Below are 17,447 nucleotides of genomic sequence, written 5' to 3' on the forward strand. Positions count from 1 at the left end.
GTCTGTCTGTCTCAGCATGACATGCCGTGCCTGTACTGTGTCTCGTTGCCATGACGACTCACGACGGGAGCAGCAGCAGCAGCAGCAGCAGTAGCAGCAGCGGCTGGTTTAGTTTGCCCGTGATGCTGTTAGCCACTGCCACCCCCTCTCCTCCCCTCCTCCTCCTCTCTCCCCCTCCTCTTCCCTCCGTCCTCCGCTCAACCACTCACACCTCTCATCACCACTCCCCCCCCCTCCCACTTTTGCCATTCCAGGCATGGTTTTCGTTAGTTTTTTTGTTTTTTTCTCTTCGTATTCTTAGCCTCGAGATTTTTTTCTCCCCCCTCCTCTTTGCTTTCTCTTGTACTGCGGTCGTTCCGTGTCTTATGTCCGCCGAGCGTAGGCTGTCAAAGAGCCTATGCCTGACTCTCCTACGCAGTTAATGTGAGTGCTGCATGCGAGGTCGTGAAAGAACAAAGTGGAAGTTCTTTAGTTTAAAGCCTTTGCTAGGTTCCCCAGTGGAAGGGCAGTGTGTGTGTCTGTGTCTGTGTGTGTGTTTGTGTGAGTGTGTGTGTATGTGTGTGTGGGTGTGGTAGTTGTTGGGTGGTGGTTTTACTCGTTTTACACAGCAGTTTGATGGCTTTGCTTGAGGATGTTTACAGCTTTGGTGTAGTGTGTGTGGGTGGTGGGGAGAGGGGTGAATGAGTGGGTGGGTAGGAATGCACACTCGCTCGCACATGCATGTGCGCGCACACATATGTGCATGCGAGCATGCATACTCATCCACCCCTCTCCGCTTGCGTTAGCATCCATCCACCTCTCTCCCACACCTCACACGTACAAGCACACATACACAGACACACGCACACACGCACGCACACACACACACACACGCAACCAGTTTATTTATCCAGCTTGGCATTTGCATTTCTGACATCATAATCCAGACCAAAAAAATAACGTGTTTTTATTTTATTTGGTTCCCCCCCCCCCCAGTTTTCTTTCCTCTTGATTACAAAGCCACCGCCCTCTGCCTTCCCCCTCCCTCCCCCCACACGTGTTCTGCATTTTACGCTGTAGTCAATTTGTGGCTGCTCTTGTGATTTACCACTAACGTGCATGCTAATGATTATCATTATGATTAATTTTTTCTGCATTAGCTCTTGTGCCTGTGTATCAAACAAAGCATGCTTTCCTCTATAACTTATAGTATAAGGTCAGACACATAATGATAATAATATATTAAAAAAAACAACGTATAATAACAACATAATAGTAATATTAATAATCATGACACTAATGATAATGGTAATAGTAAGCATGATGATATGATTACATGAATTGTCATTAACAAGTAGATGATTGTGGCCAAATGCATAATCTAAAACATGTGAAGTGATGTTAGAAGTTCAGTCCATACTTGCAGTCATGTAATATATATCATATTTATGATAAACTGGTACATGCATTTCAACATACATGCAAGTCTGGTATACTTTGTGTGTATCTAAAAATTAAAAATGTAGATACAACTTCAGTGCGGATATGTCTATACTGTGTATGTGCTGTGTCTTATGTTGATATTTTTGTGTATATTGCTGTGCAAGTGATTTTGTGTGAACTTGCATATGTCCACACATTTGCACACACACATGCATACACACACACGAACATGCACAGACACACACGTGCGCACACACACACACACATTCACTCTCTCTCTCTCTCACAGACAGACAGACAGACACATAGTGATGCACACACTCACACACATACACACACACACTCTCTCTCTCTCCCTGTCTCACACACACACACACACACACACTCTCTCTCTCTCTCTCTCCTCTCTCTCTCTCTCTCTCTCACACACACACAGACTCTCTCTCTCACACACACACACACACACACACACACACACACTCACAAACACTGAATGAAAAGTTATAAAAGAAATAAGATTTTTTTTTAAAGGCAAGAGAAAATGGTGGTAGTGGGGCGAAACTAGAGACAGTACAGTACAGCAAACTAAGTAAAACAGATTACCCTGTCAAAAAAAAAAAAAAGAAAAAAAAAGTGGACACCACCCTGAGAACCAAATTGAGCAAACTGTCTCTCCCTCCCCAACCCCCCAGTCCCTTTAACCCCATGGCTGCTGTTAAGGAGCACGCTCGTCAGTGAAGGGCTGTCACCAGTCACACACCACAGAGGCCTACAGGTCAGGAGCCTGTTGCATCGCTCGGATAGAAGAGCCTAGTGTGGTCATAACCTGCTACAAACTGGATAGTATGGAACTGACCAGTGCGGTAGATTGGTCAATGCCTATCGGTCAATGTAGGCATTTAGTCATGTGTAACTGTCAAGTTAGAGCTAATGCAACTGGCTCCAGGATGTCGGTCACCATTCTTTTTGTCAAACTGAGATCCAGCACTCGTCTTACACAGCAGATTGACATAAGTTTACTTTACAGTTGGGCCAACAGCAATCTGAGAGCTGAATGATCAATAGTTTCTCCATTGCAATGGGAAATCATTTACAGCTTAGTCTTTTGTGAAGGACTGTGACTCTCAAACTAGGAGGCAAAATTGCTCTGGTTCTTAGCGCTGCAGCCTTGGGGGCTAGTTGGTCTTTGGGAACCATCCCAACAGTCTGTCCTAAAATCCTCTTGGCCGAGAGAGTGGGGATGTAACTTGGGCAAGACACTCTCCACTATAATCAAATTCTAGACCAAATAATAGTTGGGACAGCAGTTACCTCCTCTGCTGTTCTGATGGTCATAGTTGGACATGACTATCATATATCAAACGGAGCATCTAGTCATTTGGATGAGACGATAAACCCAAGTCCCGTGTGCAGCATGCACTTTGCGCACTGAAAAAGAACCCATGACAACATGAAGTGTTGTCTTCTGTCAAAAATCAGTAGAAGAAATCCACTGTGATAGGTCCACAAATTTATATATGCATGCACTTAAGGTCTGGGTTATGTTGCTGGTCAGGCATCAGTGTAGCAGATGTGGTGTAACTGGATTTGTCCAAATGTAGGAATGCTTCCATGAGAAACTGAAAGTGCTCTATCAGCTATGCTTGTGAGCACGCATACATGCTAATCCTTTTTTTTTTTCTTTTTTTTCTTTTTTTTTAACCAAGGTTCAGTTGTAAAGGGGTTAAAATAAAGGCCACTGGTGCTGGTGCTCTGTCTGAACTCTTGACATTTCCCCCTGACCTCTCAACCATTTCAGTCCCGGAAAGGTCAACAATGTTGGAAAAAAAATAACCTCCCAGGGATGTAGGGGAGGGATAGAGGGAGGATGTAGTGGTGGAATATTGGCAATAATTCTGGGTGACTTTCGCCCAGTAATTATCTCCATTTGTGTCACTCAGACAGGGAGGTTCACAGTGTGCAGGGGGAACTGTGTGGGTTAAGGTTTTGTGTTGGGGGGGTGGGGGGGGTGGGGGAGGGTTGCATGAGAGACATAACCATAAAGCCAGAATCAGCTGCACAGACAAGTCAGCGAGCGTGCACGCACATACATTCGCACGCATGTGTAGACGCATGGGCGCATGCACACACGCATCATGTATACACACAGGTATGCACATACACACACCTAACTAACAGTGTGTCTATCTTCCCCCCCCCCTTTTTTTCCCCCTCTCCCTTCCTCTCTCTCTATCTTCTGTCTTTCTGTCCCAATTGCTTTCTCACTCAGTCTCTCTGTCTCTGTCTCTTTCTGCCTAATCTGTCTCTATGTCCAGTCAATCTGCCTTTGATGCTCTGAGTTCTCACTCTGTCTCTGCCTCTCTTTCACTGTAGTTTCAGTCTCTGGCTCTGTCTCTTGTCTCAGTTTCTGTCTGTCCGTCTGTCTGTCCCTGCCTGTCTCTCTGTCTGTGTCTCCCCTGTCAACCTCTCTCTCTCCCTGCATCACCCCACCTCCCACCCCCTGCCCGCCTCTACTCTCTGCCTCAACACAACAACACACAGTATGAAGAGCATAATACATACGTGTTAAACCCGTGCCCTCATAACAAGGGAAATAATGCAGACCCCTGTTACAGCAGCAGCAGCCAGTGAGTACAAAGCTGCCGTTCTTTTCATCTTGCTCTGTCTCTCTCACTCACACATTAACACATAGTGTATGAACACACTCACCACTCAATTGGCCTCTTCCCACATCCCTTACAGTTGGCATATAATACATCTACTTAACATCTAAGCTGCTGCTGCTAAGTACTCTTTAGGAGGAAGGTGGCAGAATGGTTAAGACAATCAGCTGCCAATACAGCGAGTCCGTTAGGGTATGGGCTCAAATCCTGCTCTCGCCCTTTCTCCCAAGTTCGACTGGATAATCAGACTGAGTGTCTAGTCTTTCAGATGAGATGATAAACTGAGGTCTCATGTGCAGCATGCACTCGGCACACTGAAAAAGAACCCATGGCAATGAGAGTCTTGTCCTCGGGGGAGAATTCTGTTGAAATAATCTGCTGGTAGGTACACAGATATAACACGCACTCAGGGCCTGATTAAAGCGCGTTGGGTTGTGCTGCTGGTTAGGCATCTGCCTAGCAGATGTGGTGTAGCATATATGGATTTGTCCGAACGCAGTGATGCCCCCTTGAGAGACTGAAACTGAAACTGAAGTACTCTTTTCATTGATTGCAGGGCTGTCACCTCACTGAAAAAGTGAAATAAGATTGATCTTTACACAGGTCAGGATGTTGGTCACCACTCTTTATATTGACTTCTTCCTCTTGGGATTGCATTGATCTTTACACAGATCAGGATGTTGGTCACCACTCTTTGTATGCACGCACGCACGCACGCACACATGCACACACGCACGCACACACGCACACACACACACACACACACACACACACACACACACACACACAGTGTAAAGCCATGAGATGAACCAAATGTGTCAAAGGGCAAATACAAATAGAACAATGATAAACGTATCATTAATATGACGTTGTTACCATGAGCAAAACATCAAACTTCAATCACAGTAAAGTGAAAAATTACTATACCCGTTAGTATGATGAAATTATTTTCTGGCATCCTAGATTATCATTTTTCTCCTTCTGTTAATAGCATGGAAAACATATCTTGACACATTAAACAAGTTGGTATTGTTAGTTGCAGACATGCAGAGAGAGAGAGAGATGGAGGGAGAGGGAGGTAGAGATGAGAGAGAGGGGAGGATATAGAGAAAGAGAGAGACGGGAGGGAATCAATCCCTTAAGCGCCAGCTACATAAGTCATACTTTGCTGTTTTGGCTTTGTCGGTATACCTAATTACGTAACTCACATCCAACAAATCCCATCACCCAGTTTTTGGCAAGCTAAAAAGGGAAGTAACCTGAAAACAGGGTAATGAAATTACTACATGCAAGTTAAGTATTTCACGTAGCCAAAACCGCAATACTTGGCTTTCGTAGCTGGCACTAAAGGGGTTAAAAGAGAGAAGGTGAGAGGGGGGAAAAAAGAAAAGGGGGGAGAGAGGAGGAAAGATAGGGAGAAATGTTGGGAGGAAGTGTGTGTGCCAAATACTGTAAGCCCTTTGTAATGATTACAACAATAACTCCTTATATTGATAAAGTAGGAGGATTTGACCAAAGGACAGCAAGGGCTTTGACCTCAAAGAGTTCTGATGCTTGGGTGAGAGAGATCTGCTTGTTCTTGCCTTGGTTATGAATCTGAAATGTGTCTGGAGATGTGGGGAAAATGTGACATAGTAAAGAGTAGTTATCTGATGAATGTGAGTGGCTAAGGACAGGAGAGATTGTGCAGGCTTGCATTGCGTGTGTGGGTTTAGGTATGTGTGTTCTGTGTGTGTGTGTGTGTGTGTGTGTGTGTGTGTGTGTGAGACAAGTCAAAATGATCTTTACTGAGGGTAAAACTTATAAAAGCTTATGCAGCTTTGTTATATCCTGCCCATATATATAGAGAGAGACAGAAACAGAGACAGAGAGGGAAGATAATTTTTTTGAAAATTAAAAAAAAGAAAGAAAAAGAAAACAGAAGAGAAAAGACAAAAGAAAATAGAGGGGGGAAAGGGAATTGGGGGTGGGGAAACCATGAGCAAAACGTGAAAAGTGTTAAGATGTGTGTGTGTGTGTGTCACTGTGTGTGTGTTTAGTGTGTATGACAGAGAGAGACTGAGAGAGAGTGTGTGTCCTTGCCTGGGTGCAGTGTCTGTTCTGCAGATAGTGTAAAATAAGGAAAGAAAAAAAATTGATCTGTATCTTCCGAGTGTGCAGGGAGGTTATGAATAAAACACATGGCTTTCTTATCTTATGATGTATGGGGGGTGGGAAAAATGTGAATTATGAATAAAATGTGTGTGTGTGTGTGTGTGTGGTTGGGGAGAGGAGGTGTCACTTTGTGTGTGTGTGTGTGCCGAGTGTGTGTGAGAGAATGATAGTGTGGGTTTGCAGAAATATGCGCTCAACAGACACGCTTCTCAGTACTTACAGATCCTCCCGAAAACAAGAGTATATGGTTACCTACATGGCAGTGCAAGTGTAAAAACTATCTAGCATATGAAACTGAAAGCCCACTAGTGCATGCACGCAAATGAATGTGGGAGTTGCTGCGAGGTTCCAAGAAGAAAAAAACAGAAGAATACTTGCATTGGAGAACTCCTACTACCTCTCCCTTCCTCCCCCTCATGCTCTGAACAAAGTAAAGAAAACCATATGGGGGAAAGGAGATGGAGGGACTGAGCTTTACACGAGAGTTTTAAAGAGTTTTTAAAGCGCGTCAGTGTCTGTCGACGACGTTTTGTGGGAAATTTCGCACTGCAGGCAGACGCATGCATGCTAATGCACTGTTGGTATGGTTACCACGGGGGTCTGACTCTCTTAATCCCTGTGAATTTGGTCTTTTCCTCAAGATCTACTGTACCACTATCTGTTGTCATTCACAAAGAGAGAGAGAAGAAGAAGAAGAAAAAGACGATAGGCAGACAGAGACAAGAGTGCAGTTCCGTTCAGTTACTCAGGGAGGCGTCACTGCGTTCGGACGAATCCATATACGCTACACCACATCTGCTGAACAGATGCCTGACCATCAGCTTAATTAACCCAGTGCTTTAAGTCAGGCCTTGAGGGGGGAAAATGAAAATAAAATGAAATGAAGTTAAATAAGATACATAAACAGGTAAATGGATAAGTCATTGAATTAGCAAATAAATAAGTTACAACAGAAATTGAAATAAAATGAGATAAAATGAAAATAACAGAGACAGAAGGAGAGGCAAGAGACACATACACCGACAAAAACAGAGGAGAAGAGACCGAGAGAAAATGAAATGATCAAGAGCAGCTGGACAGAAACAGACAGACAGAAAAAAACCAACAAGATAGACCGATAGAACCAACCCCAGAATGCGACAGACAAAAAAACTATCGCAGATGAGACAATGGCCAGGAAAAAAAAAAGACCAAAAAGACAAAGATGACAGAGACGGAGAATGAAGAGTAGAGAGGAAAAACCAAACAAGAAAAAAACAACCAGAAATAGAAGGAAGACACTGAGACAGAGAGCATGAGAGACAGACATCTAACAACAGGGGGAGCAGGATGATAGTGCATTAGAGACAGACAACCAAAAACAGGAAGAGAAAGAGGAGAACAGATACATTAGAGACAGACAAACAGAAAAACAAGAGGAGAGAGAGAGAGGACAGAGAGAGCATTAGAGACAACTGGAAACAACAGGAGAAAGAGAGAGGACAGAGCGTGAAAGACAGACAAGTAAAACAGTAGGAGAAAGGGGACAGAGAGCATGAAAGACAGACAAGTAAAAGAGGACAGACAGAGTGTGAGAGACAGACAAGTGAAAAACAGCAGGAGAAAGCGGACGACAGAGAGAGCATGAGAGACAGACAACTTGGAAGACAGGGAGAGAAAGAGGACAGAGAATGCATGAGAGACAGACAACAAAAAACAGGAGAAGAGAAAGACAGGCGGAGAAGGAGAGATGACAGAGAGAATGTGAGAGACAGACAACTAAAAACAGGAGAAGAGAAAGACAGGCGGAGAAGGAGAGATGACAGAGAGAATGGGAGAGACAGACAACAGAAAACCGAAGAGAAAGACAGGCGAAGAAGGAGAGATGACAGAGAGAATGTGAGAGACAGACAACTAAAAACAGGAGAAGAGAAAGACAGGCGGAGAAGGAGAGATGACAGAGAGAATGTGAGAGACAGACAATAAAAAACGGGAGAAGAGAAAGACAGGCGGAGAAGGAGAGATGACAGAGAGAATGTGAGAGACAGACAACAAAAAACAGGAGAAGAGAAAGACAGGCGGAGAAGGAGAGATGACAGAGAGAATGTGAGAGACAGACAACTAAAAACAGGAGAAGAGAAAGACAGGCGGAGAAGGAGAGATGACAGAGAGAATGTGAGAGACAGACAACTGAAAACAGGAGAAGAGAAAAGACAGGCGGAGAAGGAGAGATGACAGAGAGAATGTGAGAGACAGACAGCTGAAAACAGGAGAAGAGAAAAGACAGGCGGAGAAGGAGAGATGACAGAGAGAATGGGAGAGACAGACAACTAAAAACCGAAGAAGAGAAAGACAGGCGGAGAAGGAGAGATGACAGAGAGAATGTGAGAGACAGACAACTAAAAACCGAAGAAGAGAAAGACAGGCGGAGAAGGAGAGATGACAGAGAGAATGTGAGAGACAGACAACTGAAAACAGGAGAAGAGAAAGACAGGCGGAGAAGGAGAGATGACAGAGAGAATGTGAGAGACAGACAACTGAAAACAGGAGAAGAGAAAGACAGGCGGAGAAGGAGAGGTGACAGAGAGAATGTGAGAGACAGACAACTGAAAACAGGAGAAGAGAAAGACAGGCGGAGAAGGAGAGATGACAGAGAGAATGTGAGAGACAGACAACTAAAAACAGGAGAAGAGAAAGACAGGCGGAGAAGGAGAGATGACAGAGAGAATGTGAGAGACAGACAACTGAAAACAGGAGAAGAGAAAGACAGGCGGAGAAGGAGAGATGACAGAGAGAATGTGAGAGACAGACAACTAAAAACAGGAGAAGAGAAAGACAGGCGGAGAAGGAGAGATGACAGAGAGAATGTGAGAGACAGACAACTGAAAACAGCAGAAGAGAAAGAGGAGGACAGGGACACAGGGAACCAAAATAGCAAGACAGATCAACAACAACAACAACAACAATTAAAAACCTCACACAGAGAAGGGAGAAAGAGTTAGGGTGGTGGGGGGAGGGGAGGGTGGAGACAGAACAACAACAGCTGAAACAGCCAGCCAGTCAGCCAGTCTTAGGAGCAGTAATGGCCCAGGTGTATCGATCTTGTCCCAGACACCACCCCCACCCTCCCTCCATACCTCCGCCCCCCTCTCCTCTCCAACCCCCAACCCTCCAATCCTCCCACCCCCCTCTCTCCCCTGCTCCTCCATCTGTTTAGCTAGTCTGGGGTTCTCTCCCCCCCCCCTTCCTCCACCTCCCTGCCTGCAGCTTCTTTATGAGGGAAGCGGAATAAGCATGCCTGCTTCTCTACATCCAGCCCTCATAAGGCAAAGAAAAAAAATATATCAAAATATTTTCTCTCTCACACACACACCAATCAACAACAAATGGTTGTAGAAATGTAAACATAACATTCACCCCTGAAAACGGAGTATGGCTGCCTACATGGTGGGGTAAAAACTGTCATACACGTTAAAGTCAGCTCGTGTGTATAGAGTGAACGTGGGAGTTGCAACCCACGAACAAAGAAGAAGAAACATGACATTCATATACACTTAGAATACTTACATAAACATGTACATGTGAAAAATTATGATACTTGCATTCATGAAATACACACAAAATACTACTAATACATAAAAATGTGTATGTGCAAAATTATAATACACAAGCTTTCATGACAATCAGTTGTGTCCAACCATGACCATCAGAACAGCCGAGGAGGCAACTGCTGTCCTGACTATCTGGGCTAGAATTTGATTATAGTGGAGAGTGTCTTGCCCAAGTTACATCCCCACTCTCTCAGCCAAGAGGGTTTTAGGACAGCCATCATTGAGATGGTTCCCAAAAGCCCAACAAGCCCCTAAGAGCCAGTGCAATCTTGCCTCCAAAGTTTGAGTGTCATAGTTATTCACAAAAAGACTAAGCTGTAAATGATTTCCCATTGCAATGGAGAAACTATTCTTCTTTTTCTTCTGCGTTCACTCGTATGCACATGAGTGGGCTTTTATGTGTATGACCGTTTTTACCCCGCCATGTAGGCAGCCATACTCCGTTTTCGGGGGTGTGCATGCTGGGTATGTTCTTGTTTCCATAACCCACCGAACGCTGACATGGATTACAGGATCTTTAACATGTGTATTTGATCTTCTGCTTGCATATACTCACGAAGGGGGTTCAGGCACTAGCAGGTCTGCACATATGTTGACCTGGGAGATCGTAAAAATCTCCACCCTTTACCCACCAGGCGCCATCACCGTGATTCGAACCCGGGACCCCCAGATTGACAGTCTAATGCTTTAACCACTCGGCTATTGCGCCCATCGGAGAAACTATTGATTATGCAGCTCTCACTTTGCTGTTGGCCCAACTGTAAGCTTGATTTGATATGGTTTGATATTTTTACTTATATTGTGTCTATCCTCGGTCAGAGACCAAGCTTTAAGTGCTTTACAAACTCAGGGTCATTTGCACAACAGGCTGCCTTCCTGGGTAGAGCTGAATAACGGCTGCCATTGGGCACTCATCATTGATTTCCTGTGTCATTCAATCAGATTTCAGGCACGCACACATACTCAAGGAGACAGGCACGTAGCATTTTATGTGTATGACCGTTTTATTTATTTCCCACCTTGTAGGCAGCCATATTGTGGTTTTTTTGTGTTTTTTTGGGGGGGTGGGTGGGGGGGGGGTGGGGAGGGTTTAGAGGGGAGTTGTATGCTGGGTATGTTTTTGTTTCCATAACCCACTGAACGCTGGCATGGATTTGAGGATCTTTAATGTGTATTTGATCTTATGTGTGCGCATATATGTCAATCTGCGATATAAGCTGTGCATTGGACCAAACAAATACATAGGTAAACATGCTCATGCCGAGAAACGACGAGTCGCACTGAACCGAGACAGGCAACAAAAACAATGACTGAAGCTGCAGCAAAACTCTTTCAGTTTTTTGGAGCAGGAATGGCACAGGTGTATTGATTTTGTGTCCCGTTTCAGTGCCAGATTCTTTGGGAATGGCATGTGATGGGCATCAGTGTCTGAGTCCCTAATCCCTGCGCTTTTTATCTTTCTCTTTGGATCAACTGCACCACCGTCTGTCGGTCTCTGGTTAATCTTTTCCATTACTGGCAGCATTTTTGCTTGCTTTGTATGAGAGGGAGAGAGAGTGAGTGTGTGTGTGTGTGTGTGTGTGTGTGTGTTCTTTCTCTTTTTGGACCTGTGTTTGTGGAAGGTGTGGGTGTTGTTTGGGTGTTTATGTTTGTAAAATCTCTCTCTCTCTCTCTCTCTCTCTCTCTCTCTCTCTCTCTCTCTCTCTCTCTCTCTCTCTCTCTCTCTCTCTCTCTCTCTCTCTGTGTGTGTGTGTGTGTGTGTGTAAGTTTAAATACAGCATTGTTGTTGGACACTTGTCTGTTGGGTTTTTGTTGTTTCTTGGGAGATTGGGGGAGTGGGGGTGGGGAGAGATATTTGCTGGTTAATGGTGTTGCTAGATGTTTTGTAGGTGGTGGGGGTATAGTTGTTGTCAAGGTTTGTGGGGGCGTTACAATGAATATGACTGTGGGTTTATGTTGGTTTGCTGCTGCAGCTTGATGTTTATAGAATTGAAAATAAATTCCAGGTATTGTACAGTTGAAAAACAAAACCCAAAAACTCTCCTGTCATGTCTTTTCTCTGTTAGATTTGGGAAATCTGTTGCAGTCCATGCAACATAAAACCTAAGATCATTGTTCAAGTCTGAAGAGTTAAGTTGCACCGTGTTGCGATTTATGTTCTCCTAAACCAAATGCACTTACGGTGAAATTCCATAGACCTGAAAAACTGATGCAAAATTTGCATTGGAAGAAAAGAATTTGCATGACCAACCTTTTTGTCACAGCATAAATTAATGGACCTGAATTTTCCATTATAAACTTTTGCACAAACTTTGCTATGAAACATACCTTTTATATGCGGAGGAGGGAAACTTTTGATTCTGCATGCAAATTTGACCAGTCTTTGGGTTGATTCCTTCTTGGCTGAGGCTGTGTTTGATGAGATCCCCCCTCTACCAGGTCCATTACTTGAGCAAATTGTTCCCTTGTTGGCTGCAATTATTTCTTGAAGAGATCTCCGTCAGAACCAAGTTTCTGGATCAGGTTGTTGTAAGCACCCTGCTGCTGTCTGAGCTTCAGAACATTGTTCACTCCAGAATTGACGCTTCCTCTTTTTGGCTTTACTGTTCACATCTTCTGTTCCATGACAACAGTACTGCAATAAAAATTCTCTCATTTTCTGCAACACAGAATGCTTGCTTTTGATAGTGTTGGCACCATGATTCTTGCCAAAACTGGCAGGTAAATTTCATGTCAGTGGATGGACAACTCTCTTTTCTCTTAGCAAGGGAATTGTGCTTAGTTATTGTGGGGTTCTGTGGATTTTCATCTTTACTCATTGTTGATTTTGTGTGTGTGTGTGTGTCTCACAACTTCAAGATACATACATATATCCTTTGATAAGGTTTCCTTCTTGTGATTGTAAACTGCAGATCGAAATAGGAAGAAGAGAAGGTGAAAACAGAAAGGGAAGACCTTGCAAGGAGTGTGATATGGGAACTGTTGCAGATGAATTTAATTTTGTTTTAGAATGCCCTAGAAAATATTGTAATTCTGAATGGATTGATATGACATAGATATCAGTCGCATTGTTATTGTGTAGATGGATATGGGTGTGGTGTGTGGGTGTGCATTGATATGATGTGTGGGTGTAGGTGGATGTAAGAACTGACATGCTATTTATTTATCAGGCATGTAATGGCCTCTTTGCGATTGGCTGGACAATGGTAGCAACAGATCTTGTCAGATGAATGAATGATATGGATAGTTATATATCACCTATCCTCGCTCGGATACCAAGCGCTAAGCGCTTCGCAAACACGGAGTCATCTGCACAGCAGGCTGCTTTAACCAGAGTAGAGCCAAGTGACGGATGCTATTGGGCACTCGTTCATTTCCTGTGTCATTCAATCAGGTTTCAGTCACGTACACATGCACACTTTAGATAGACATGTAACATTTTACGTGTATAACCGTTTTGTTTACAATTTTAAATGTATAACCGTTTTTGTTTATTTACTCTGTCATGCGGGCAGCCATACTCCGTTTTCGGGTTGTGTGCGTGCTGGGTATGTTCTTGTTTCCATAACCCACCGAAATGATGTCAGACTGAGCTCGCTCTCTGTCTGTCTGTCTGTCTTCCCCACAGTGGTTCTGGTGACTGGGGCATCTGGCTACATCGCCATCAGCGTGGGAGTGGTGTGGTGGCTGTGGGTAGTGGGTGTGGTAGGTGGGTGTGGTAGGTGGGTGTAGGTTTGGGTGTGGTGGGTGGATGTAGGTGGTTTGTGGATGTGGGTGTGGTAGGTGGGTGTGGGTGGATGTAAGAACTGCATTAGGCTAGACTTTGGCAGCGACAGATTTTGTATTTGTATTTCTTTTTTTCACAACAGGTTTCTCTGTGTGAATTTCAGGCTGCTCTCCCCAGGGAGAGCGCATTGCTACACTGCAGCGCCAACCTTTTTTTTTTTTTTTTTTTTTTTTTTTGTATTTTTTTCCTGCGTGCAGTTTTTTTGTTTTTCCTATCGAAGTGGAACAACCCTTTTGTTGCCGTGGGTTCTTTTACGTGCGCTAAGTGCATGCTGCGCACGGGACCTCGGTTTATCGTCTCATCCGAATGACTAGCATCCAGACCACCACTCAAGGTCTTGTGTAGGGGGAGAAAATATCGACGCCTGAGCCGTGATTTGAACCAGAGCGCTCAGATTCTCTCGCTTCCTTGTGGGATGCGTTACCTCTAGGCCATCACTCCACTCATGTCAGATGTCAGACTCTGAACTCTCTCTGTGTCTCTGTCTTCCCCACAGTGGTTCTGGCAACAAGGGCACCCAGCTAGATCGCCATCCATGTGGGTGGGTGTGGTGTAGGTGGACGTGGATGTGTTGGGTGGATGTGGGCGGATGTAAGAACTGACGGGCTATTTATTTTATCAGCCCTGGAATGTCCCTGTTGGCTGGACCACAGCAGCAAGAAATCATGTCAAATGTCAGACTCTGAGCTCTCTTTCTCTCTTTGTCCACAGTGGTTCTGGTGACCGGGGCGTCCGGCTACATCGCCACCCATGTGATCAAACAGCTGCAGGATGGCGGGTTTAAGGTCAGGGGCACCGTGCGCAGCCTGGCTGACGAGGCCAAGGTCAAGCACCTGCATGACCTTTGCCCTGAGGCCGCCTTCAAGCTGGAGCTGGTGGAGGCCGACCTCACCAAGCCGGAGTCCTGGGAGGCGTGAGTAGTTTCTTCTTCTTCTTCAATTGTTGGATGCAGCTCCCACATTTGCTCGCATGTACACGAGTGGGTTTTTACGTGTATGACCATTTTTACCCCACCAGGTAGGCAGCCATACTCTGTTTTTGGGGGTGTGCATGCTGGGTTAATTCTTGTTTCCACAACCCACGGAATGCTGACATGGATTATGCGATCTTTAATGTGCGTTTTTGATATATATTCTGCTTGCATATACACACAAAGGTTCAGGCACAAGCAGGTCTGTACATATGTTGACCTAGGAGATCAGTAAAATCTCCACCCTTTACCCACCAGACGCGGCAACTGAGATTCGAACCCGGGACCCTCACACTGAAAGTCCAACGCTTTAACCACTCGGCTGTTGCGCCTGTCAAGTAGTTTCAGTTTCTCAAGGAGGTTTCACTGCGTTGGGACGAGTTTGTATTCGCTGACACCACATTCGCTAGGCAGATGCCTGACAGCAGCATAACCCAGTGCGCTTTGTCAGGCCTTGTATGTTTGTGTACCTATCAGAGTGGATATCTTTTTATGTAATTTTTGCCACAGAACAACACTTTTGTTGTCGTGGGTTCCTTTTCAGTGTGCCAAGTGTGTGCTGCACAAGGAACCTCCTAGCTTGATCATCTCATCTGAAAGACTAGACGCTCAGTTTGATTTTCCAGTCAAACTTGGGAGAAGGGGTGAGGGTGGGATTTGAACCCAGATCCTCTAGCAGTGAGTAGTGGTGGTGATAATGATGAGGATGATAATGACAGTAATTATGATGAAGATGATAACTTCAAGCTGTGATGACGATGGTATATGGATACATTATCGATGATGATGTTATGGATACACTTAATATGAGTGATTTTTTACCCTGCCACACAGGCTGCAATACTCTGTTTTGTGGGGTATTTGGAAATTAGTTTCTAGTCAGATGAATTTATATTTATTGAATAGTGATGATTTATTCGTGGATTTGTGTCGTCGTTTTCAGAGCTGTTCTGTGGAGGGGTATTTTGACATTAATTTCCAAGTCAAATGAATAAAGATGTATTTATTAGTGATCATTTTTCCACGGATTGTGTCATTCACAGAGCTGTGTTGGAGGGTATTTGGACATTGATATCCAGTCTGATGAATTAACCTTTGCCATACCTCGAACCACAATTTCATACAAACATTCATAACTCGGTCAGTCTTGCAGCTATTTAACTGAAATTTTATGACTTGGTTCACTTATTATGTTTGCACATCCCCACCGAAAAAAGGTGCTGTTTTGTTTGCAAACAAAGGAGTAAATAAGCAATGAAATCGTCGTATGATTAAGATGTGTGTTGTTATGATAATGTGGATTTGTGTGGTTGACAGAGTGGTTTGGAGTGTATTGTATTTGAAAGTATTTGGACGTTAATTTCCAGTCGGACGAATATAGATGTATTGTTTTAAATAGGGGGGGGGGGGGGGGGGGGGGGAGTTCCAGAATGGTGATAATTTCTCCTTGAATTTATTTTGTATTTGTACTTCTTTTTACCACAACAGATTGCTTTGTGTGAAATTCGGGCTGCTCTCCACAGGGAGAGCGCGTCACTACACTACAGTGCCACCCATTTTTTGGTATTTTTTTCTGCGTGCAGATTTTTTTTTTTTTTCCTATCGAAGTGGATTTTTTTTTTACAGAATTTTGCCAGGAACAACCCTTTTGTTGCCATGGGTTCTTTTACATGCGCTAAGTGCATGCTGCACACAGGACCTCAGTTTATCGTCTCATCCGAATGACTAGCGTCCAGACCACCACTCAAGGTCTAGTGGAGGGGGAGAAAATGTCGGTGGCTGAGCCGTGATTTGAACCAGCGCGCACAGATTCTCTCGCTTCCTATGCGGACGCGTTACCTCTAGGCCATCACTCCATCACTTTTTTTTTCTTTTGTGTCTCCTCGGCAGAGCGGTGAAAGGGGTGACCTATGTGATCCACGTGGCCAGCCCGTTCCCCACCAGCCAGCCCAAGGACGAAAACGAAGTCATCCAGCCAGCCGTGGAGGGCACACAGAGCGTGCTGAAAGCCTGCGTGGCCGCCAAGACCGTCAAACGCATCGTCCTCACCAGCTCCTGTGTGGCTGTCAACTGTGAGTGGATGGTTTGTGGGGGTGGGGGGTGGGGCGGTGGTGCTTAGTGGGGGGTGGGGATGTTGGGGGGGTGTTGGGGGAGTGTGTGTGTCAAGGCTTGCATGGCTGCCAAGACCGTCATGACCACCTCCTGTGTGGCTGTCAACTGTGGGAGAAGGGGGGTGGGAGGGGATGGTTGTGTGTGTGTGTTTGGGTGGGTTGGGAGGATGGTTGAGTGTGTGTGTGTGTGTGGTGGGGGTTTGTGGGGTTGTGTTTGTGAGTGTAGAGCGTGTGTAGTGTTTTTTGTGAGTGTGTTTGTGTGTGGGTTTTTTTTGTTGTTCTTTTTCTTTTGTGTGTGCGTGTTTGCATGTTCGTGTGTGTGCGTTTGTGTGCTGTGTGTGTGAGTGTGTATGTGTTTGTGTGTGTGTATGTGTGTGTGTGTGTTTGTGTGTGTGTATGTGTGTGTGTGTGTGTGTGTGTGTGTGTGTGGAGGGAGGGGATGAAGAGATCGGGAGGGTGGGAGTGCAGGGTGTGATGGAGGGTAGGTGGGGTGGGTGGGTGGGTGTGTGATTTGGGGAGGGGAGAATGGGGCTGGGGAAGGGGATGTGCATATATATGTGATGGGGGTGGATTATGGTTTCTGTGTGAATGTCTAGGAGGGCTGAAGGGGATGAGTGTTGTAGGTCTGTGCCACGGACAAGGTACACACAGAGGAAGACTGGATCAACAAACACACATGTTCTCAAAAACGTGTCGTTATAACTCACACTAATGTCCTGACACAGGGAGTAACACGGCTACGGACAAGGT

The 17,447-nt window shown here is 44.9% G+C and overlaps 1 protein-coding gene across 1 annotated transcript in view; it reads left to right on the plus strand.

Annotated features, from left to right (window-relative positions):
• The window catches only part of LOC143275577 (uncharacterized), a 43,618-nt gene that overhangs the window by 14,761 nt on the left and 11,410 nt on the right, over positions 1-17,447 (plus strand). Inside the window, exons 2-3 of the mRNA XM_076579778.1 lie at positions 14,328-14,529; positions 16,477-16,658. Of these exons, the coding sequence (XP_076435893.1) occupies positions 14,328-14,529; positions 16,477-16,658 (384 nt within the window). The remainder of the gene's footprint in view (positions 1-14,327; positions 14,530-16,476; positions 16,659-17,447) is intronic.

This window comes from Babylonia areolata, chromosome 30 (genome assembly GCF_041734735.1).
Source record: "Babylonia areolata isolate BAREFJ2019XMU chromosome 30, ASM4173473v1, whole genome shotgun sequence".
Classification (NCBI taxonomy): Eukaryota; Metazoa; Mollusca; class Gastropoda; order Neogastropoda; family Buccinidae; genus Babylonia; species Babylonia areolata.